Genomic DNA, 7,477 nt, shown 5'->3' with positions numbered 1-7,477 from the left:
GGGTGTTCAAGTGGGCCAGCTGATCGGCTGCTCTTAGTAGTGAAGGACACAGCAGCAAGCAGTGGGTGAGATGGGTTGCTAGTGGCATGGGAAACGGCCTCTGTGAGCACTTCACAGCTCAACGAAGTGCACAATCCCTTAAGGAACATGGCATTTATGTGTAGAACTTGGCATAGCAGGCTGTGGGGAGAGACGAGCACCACTTTTGTCTTGGGACTGCCAGGAAGACTATTTTTGCTTAACTGCCCATAGTCAGATCTGCAGTGTCCCTCTGTTGTTCGCAACTCTGTTTTCAGCTGTCAGCGCTTACCCCACTGCATGGTATAGTCGATTTTGGAACTTTAACTGTCTTTCCCATCAATGTGGAATATCGTATGGATGTCATTGTCTTTAGAGCTTTGTGGGTATCCTGCGGGTTGATGTGCATGTTAAAACTTGCAAATAAAAGGATATTTACATCCCAAATCCCTTGGTACGAGTACAAATGTAAGCTGTGCTCACTTGGTCTTCCCTGGAGTCAGTGTTGTGTCAGCTCACTTGTAGTGGCAGCATTACCTGCACTGAAAAACAGGACTTTTAAATCCATTTTTATTTAATAGTTGATATCAAGTTTCTTGCAGCCATTTACAAGTGCAGGTTCCCCTCAGCAGCACTTGCACAGCACATCGCTGACCGTGCCCAGGGCAAACATAACCACTCTGCTTGCCTAAAGTGGACCTGCTGAGGATTTCCCAAGCTGAAGATGGACAGAGCAGCACCTAGTCAGGACACGGAGCTTCTCACAGCATCACGGCTTAGCACTCACTGGCTGTGGGTCCTTCCCTTGGACATGGCAAACAGTCCCATTCTCTGCCTGTGAGCTGCTTCTGTGCTGCATCAAGATGTCGGGGTTTGTTATTTGCGGAGGGGGGACCAGGGAAGACAATGGAAAAAAGGGAAGTTTTAGTGGAGGAGGGGAAAGGAGAAAGTTTTTTGGGGAAAAAAGGAAGTTTTCTGGCAGGTGGGAAAGGAAGGCTGGGGTGGGGAAAGGGTTTGGAGAGGGGAAAAAAGGTGTGTGGGGGACAAGGTTGTTGGGGAGAAGGGACAGCAAGGAAGGTTCTAGGGGAGGTGAAAAAAAAGGAAAGCTTGGGGAGTGAAGGAAGATTTTAGGAAGGAGGGGAAAAGAAAGTTTTATGGGGAAAAGGAAAATTATTAGGGGAGGGGGGAAAAGGAGGGCTTTGGAAAAAGGTTTGGGGGGGAGAAGGAAGGTCTGGGAAGAAGATTTTATGGGAGAGAAGGAAAGTTTCAGGGCAGAGCGGGAAGAAAGGTTTAGGACAGAAGGGGGAAAGGTTTTAGGGGGAAGGAAGCTTTTGGGGCAGGGGGAAATGAGGGCTTTTTTAGGAGGAAAAGGAAGGTTTAAGGGGGGAAGGGCTTTCAGGGAAAGGGGAGGAAAAGGAAGGGTTTTCTGAGAAAAGTTTACGGGGAAGGGGGAGTAGAAAAAAGCTTCTAGGGGAAGGAGTGTTTTGGGGGGAGGAAATGAAGGCTGAAGGTGGAGGAAGCTTTGGGGGGTGAAGGAAAGTTTTAGGGGGAAGGAGATCGTTTTTGCAGGATGGCAAAAAATAAACCAGGAGGTGGTTTTGGGGGAAAGGAAGGGTTTAGCAGAGGGGGTAAGAAGAAGGGCAGGGCTTGGAGGAACCTGCCAGAGGCAGGGGATTGGAGGTGGATGAGCTTCCAACACAAACCATTCTAAGGCTTAGGAAGGGGGAAGAAGGAGTTCGAGGAGAGCAAGACCCAAAGAGGTTTTTAGCGAGACACCAGGCTGCGGGAGAGACGAACTTCATCTGCCAGGAGGGGGCTCGCTTGCGTCCGCTATTCCGGCAGTGGGCGGGGCGGGGCGGGGCGGGGCGGGGACAATATGGCTGCGGCCGGGGAGAGAGGCTGCGAGCACTACCAGCGTGGCTGCTTGCTGCGGGTGAGGTGGCGGCGGGGCAGAGGGAGGCGGTGGGTCTTGGCGTTGGAAGGTTCATTCCGAGCCGATCCATTCTGTGCCGTTCGTAGGCGCCGTGCTGCGGGAAGCTGTACGCGTGCCGGCTGTGCCACGACGGCGCCGAGGAGCACCGGTTAGACCGCTTCCGTGTGGCCGAGGTGAAGTGCACCCGCTGCCGCCTCCTGCAGAAGGTGGGTCCGGTGGGGAAGCGTGCACCGCCATCTTGCGGGGGCCGCCATGTTGTGTGGGGCCGGCCGCGTTGCTAACGACCCTCTTCCCGGCTCCTCCTCATCTTCCCCGTGCAACGGCAGGCCCAGCAGCGTTGCGAGGGCTGCGACAACCTCTTCGGCGAGTACTACTGCGGGATCTGCCACCTCTTCGACAGCGACAAGAAGCAGTACCACTGCCCCGAGTGTGGCATCTGCAGGTACGTGAGGGGCCGACGGGACTGGTGCACCCTGCTCGGGTGAAGAGCGGAGCGGGGAGGGAACCGGCCCTGACCTGATGCTGTTCTCCTCAGGATCGGGCCAAAGGAGGATTTTTTCCACTGCTCAAAGTGTAATTTATGCCTGAGCTTGAGCCTTCGAGGAAAGCACAAGGTAAGAATACACCTGTTAACTGTGTGTTCTGAAAGGAAAACACCCTGAAAGTGAAAGCTGACAGTGCCTTGTCTCCATCCGGGGCCACACAAGCAGGGGGAGCAACAGGTTCTCTTTCTCTGAAGTTCTCCTAAGAGCAACACAGAGCACATTGGGATGGCTTTAGAGCTACAGGAAATAAACACCTTGATCTCTTTCTCTACCTGTTAAAGGAGCTGGTCTGAGATCTGATTTGATTACTGATCTCAGAGCATGTCAGTTTGAGCTACTCGTCCTGCTGCAGTATAGGTAAAGCTAGGCTGCTTGCAGAAGTTCTGGGACCCCTTATGTCTATGTTCAAGCTGTTTGGTGTTTAATATGGTTAGCCACCTGTTAGTTAGAATTGTAGAATAGTTGTGGGTTGGAACGGACCTTCAAAGGTCATCTAGTCCAACCTCCCTGCAGTGAGCAGGGACATCTTCAACTAGATCAGGTTGAATTCTCACAACTTCAAACATAAATTCAAACACTAATGTTTCATACATATTTTCTTATAATTTTTAAAGTATTTTAGAATTTAGGAAAAACACTAATGTAGTAGAATAACTTTTTTTTTTTTCCTTTGCAAAGTGCATTGAAAATGTCTCCAGGCAGGACTGTCCAATATGTTTGGAGGTGAGCAGCTGCTTTTCATCTCACGGGTTTGTGTGTGGCTGTGTTTTTTACTCCAACTGAATTAATTTTTTTGGCTTCTGTCTGATGTTTGCCTTGAAACAGGATATTCACACATCTCGTGTTGGAGCACACGTGTTGCCTTGTGGTCACCTTCTGCACAGGTGAAGCATTGCAGATACTTGAGAGAGGGGAATAGCTGCTGCCTAGTCCTTGGTGTTCTTTTGGCAGCACTACAGGCCTGGTTAGTCTGCATCAGCTACAAACAGCTGGTTTCGTAGGGACCCACATGGTAGGGATCAGTCTCTGTTTCATTGGGAAACTCTTTAGGAAGGTTGTCTTCCTCACGCAGCAGACTTTGGTGGTGGCAGAGGGACCTGTGTACTGTTCATTCTAAGCTCTCCTGTGCCGAATTTCCTTCTGTTATTACTTAAATTTCAAGAAGTCCCTCCTTGGTGCAGGAAGCAGTTGCATGATAATTCTTAGAGGTTGGTGGCAGCTCATCCATGAAGTTTTAGATTATTTCTTTAAGACATCCTTGTCTCATCCCCCACCCCCATTTTCTCTGTGCACTGAGTGAATGGCTTCCCTGTTTCATGTAGGTCTCTCCAGACTAAGTCTTCCAACTCCTGAACTTACCTTGTGATGCACCACGTTCCATTTTTTAAGCAGACTTGAACCACACAGACTTTTTCATAGTATTGACTCTTTTCCTTCATGTTGGAAGACCTTAGAATGGAATCAGATGTGCTGGGAAGCTTTCTGTTCACTTGGACTCAGGCTGTTTTTTTAACTTCTGGTTTGGGGCACACTTCTGTGTGCCTTTATTCAGTCCAAGTGTGTTACTAGTCAGTAATTCCATTCTTCTTACTGAACTTCTCACTGTGTTTTCTTTTCAGAACATGTTATGAGGACATGCTGAGGGAGTAAGTGTTTCTAAATGTCTCTTATTATTGTTGTAGTCCAAACAAATTGCTTAGAGGCAAATATCATGATGCCAGTCCTGTACTAAATACCTTAAAGCAAACTCCTGAAGGGATAAGGGGCTTTTAATTTCCAGTTCTGCTTGCAAGAACTTCCTGATTTCGTAGAATCAGAGTGGTGTGGGTTGGAAGGGACCTCAAGGCTTATCCAGTTCCAACTTCCTGCCACAGGCAGGGACACTTCCACCAGACCAGGTTGCTCCAAGCCCTGTCCAACCTGGCCTTGAGCACTGCCAGGGATGAGGCAGCCACAGCTGCTCTGAGCGCCCTCTGCCAGGACCTCACCACCCACACAGTGAAAAACTTTTTCCTAAGATCTTACCTCAATCTCCCCTCTGCCAGTTTAAAGCCCTTCCCCCTTTTCCTGCCCCTACATTCCCTTGTCCAAGTCCCTCTCCAGATTTCTTGTAGGCAAATTTGTGGTGTTTTCCTTCAGTGTAATATGAAACTTGTCCTTTTGGGTAGACTTGTTTTATGACCCCTCTCCATCTTCTGATTTAGCCTTTTTTTCTCCCTGCAGAGGTTATAGATGTCCTTTGTGCATGCACTCTGCTTTAGATATGACAAGGTACTGGCGCCAGCTGGATGATGAAGTAGCGCATACTCCTATGCCCACAGAGTATCAGAACGTGATGGTGGAGGTAAGAGACGAGACTTGAAACCGTGCCTCTACTCTTAGCAGGTCTGTGTCTTCTTACTGTTGGCAGTAGAGGGCAGTAGGACCTTGTCCTGGATCAGAATTCAACTGGGTGCTTAAGAAATGATGAAGAAATGTCATGCGTGGGCTTACAGTATTCATTTGCTGGCTTTATAAACACCAATAAAAGAAGCAGCCCCCACCTGCACTCCAAAAATACCAGCCCCAGAACTACAATCTCAGTGGTGTAAGATCACACAGCAGAGAAACAGCTTGGTCTTTGGAAGTGTCTTGCTTTCTCTGGTAGTGTTATGCGATGTCTTAGTGAAAAGCAGGAACATTTTGTTTTTAACAGCTTGGAGCTTTGTGTTTCAGAGTAAGATTGGTGGATTTTCTGTAAAAATCTGAAGCTGTTGCTTTGTACAAAGCTAGCACACAGAGACAACTTTGTTTTCTTTTAGCTTCTTTGTGTTAATTCAAAACCATGAAACTCATCACGTTGCAGCTAATGCTGCATTAAGCAGCCTAGGTCATTAATGTTGTAATTGCATCTGCTATGGTTTAGGTGACCCATCCTGCTAGAATTTTTATTTTTTTTTAAATCTCTTTCCTGTCTCTTTTGAGAAGGGCACTTGTTTGCCTGCCTTCAGTTGCAGACCAGCTAATGCTGCTAGCTGCTGTTAATGTGCCCTCACTTCACCTGAGGGCTTCTCAAATTGTTTCTGACATCAGGAGAAGCCAAAGACTGTCTGTCCCTGAACTATGCAAGGAGTCACCTAAGGAGTAAATCCTCTGTGATTACACAGTGTGATCTGAGTGTTACAAATGGAAAAGTTAAATCAGCCCCACTGTCTTTAAGACATTTTCTGCTTTGTCCCCACTAGCAAAGGACTTCTGTGGTTGCTGGAATCATGGTCATGGTGGTCATAGTACTGCTGAGCGTCCTGCTGGTGCTAAATCCTCTCTCTGTCTTTTCTGTATGCTTAGATCCTTTGCAATGACTGCAACGCCCGCTCTACAGTGCAGTTCCATGTCCTAGGCATGAAGTGCAAAAACTGTGAGTCGTACAATACCACCCAGTATGGAAGATGCAGCCTTTCTTTGGAGGAGCAGTGACTAAGACAGGCTCTGGAAAAGAAACATTCCACCTTGGAAGAGATTATTTAAAGAAAAAAAATTAACAATAAGCAAATAACCTACTTGTCAGTAAAATTTTATTCCAAATCATCATGGCACAAGTGAAGTGGTTACAAGATTTAATTCATGCTGGTGCAAAGGAGTTCTGATACCTGCACCCCCTCCCCGGTATGTGAAGCACGGCGTGGGCAGGCCCTTGGGAAGCTCTCCACCAAGTGGTTAGTTTCTAGGGAATGGCACCCTTCAAAAAGGCTGTTTGCTGCATTGGGGACAGCCTGGAAGAATAACTACCTGGGAGAATGAGGAAGGACAAGCAGCTGACACAGCAGATGATGTTCTGGGGTGGCTGAAGGTTGTGAATGTAACAGGAGGTGGAGGTACAGCTATTCTGGTGTCAGCTGTTGGAGAAAATGAACTTGTGAGAGTGGCCTTTTTACATAAAGCTGACATCCACAAAGTTTTATGCCAGTACATTTTGTTCCTTCTAAATCATGTGTTTTAGTGCCTGTGAGCAAGTGGCTGCTGAGGATGAGCTGTCAGAAATGGCATCTTTGGGTGATGAGTACCCTAAAGACCTAGCTGCAAGGCCACCCTTCTCCCACAAGCACCCATTTCTTCCTCATTTTGCTTTATTCCCTTACAAAGGCTGAGGTGCTGTGAGGTTTAGGCAGTCACACAGTGTGATGTTTTGATGGTTCAGTAAACGAAAGTGAAGCACATATATTTGTCTTGTTAGGACTGGCATCGAGCTGAGCTTGAGACATTTGCTAAAGCAGCAGCAGTTCATAGGCACTTGAGCAGTGCAGGGACCAATTTTTTGTGGTTTTGTTTTTTTGGGTTTTTATTATTTTTTTACAATGGTATCTGATTTCATTTGCAGGGAGAGGATGGAGGAGTGCTTTTAGAAAACAAAACCCAACAAACCTTCTGACCTTTCCTCATGTAATATCCTGCCCAAGGTGTTTTGCAGCCTAAATGTTACAGCAAATTCTTGGCTTCTGAGAACTTCAGAACATGCAAATAGTTTCCAATAATAAAATAGATTAATCAAGTTACTCTTCATGTAGCTACTTTTTCTAACCTATAAACCAGCAGCTTTTCTTCTTCAGCTGATGGTGCCCTTTTGTGTATGAAATAGGAGTGGTCTGGAGCTTGCCTTTCCTGGAGTCTCTCTTCTGAAGCACTTTTCTCTCTGCTGTAAATCAATGTAAACCAGCATCTCTATTAAAACAAGTCACGCCATAGGCTGTGTGCTTGCTCTCTTTTTACTCTGTGAGTAAAACCAACTGAGTTTAAACTATGATTCAGTACTGAGAAGTAAGGGGTTGATGAATGGCTATGTGAACCATGGATCTCTGTTACAAAAAAGAATGGTCTTAATAGCCCAAATACTTCTGTGGGATGAGAGGATGGTGTCCCCCCACCACTGAGGCTGAGTTTCTCCACCCTCCATGTCATTTTGAAGCGTGGCTTGGTTCCATGTTGTTTTCCCATCTGCATGAGT

The 7,477-nt window shown here is 47.0% G+C and overlaps 1 protein-coding gene across 1 annotated transcript; it reads left to right on the top strand.

The window, feature by feature from the left end:
• The first annotated feature begins 1,891 nt into the window (after nucleotides 1-1,891).
• On the top strand, nucleotides 1,892-7,218 carry RCHY1 (ring finger and CHY zinc finger domain containing 1). The gene is made up of 9 exons (XM_005143014.3): nucleotides 1,892-1,951; nucleotides 2,038-2,157; nucleotides 2,278-2,393; nucleotides 2,487-2,565; nucleotides 3,175-3,219; nucleotides 3,322-3,380; nucleotides 4,116-4,142; nucleotides 4,720-4,840; nucleotides 5,824-7,218. Exons 1-9 carry the CDS (start codon nucleotides 1,895-1,897, stop codon nucleotides 5,950-5,952), a joined length of 753 nt encoding a protein of 250 aa, XP_005143071.1. The 5' UTR covers nucleotides 1,892-1,894; the 3' UTR covers nucleotides 5,953-7,218.
• Nucleotides 7,219-7,477: the final 259 nt, after the last annotated feature.

Source organism: Melopsittacus undulatus, chromosome 5, assembly GCF_012275295.1.
Source record: "Melopsittacus undulatus isolate bMelUnd1 chromosome 5, bMelUnd1.mat.Z, whole genome shotgun sequence".
Lineage (NCBI taxonomy): Eukaryota > Metazoa > Chordata > Aves > Psittaciformes > Psittaculidae > Melopsittacus > Melopsittacus undulatus.
The sequence above is the reverse complement of the archived record's forward strand: the minus strand, read 5'-3'. Positions and strand labels throughout refer to the sequence as shown.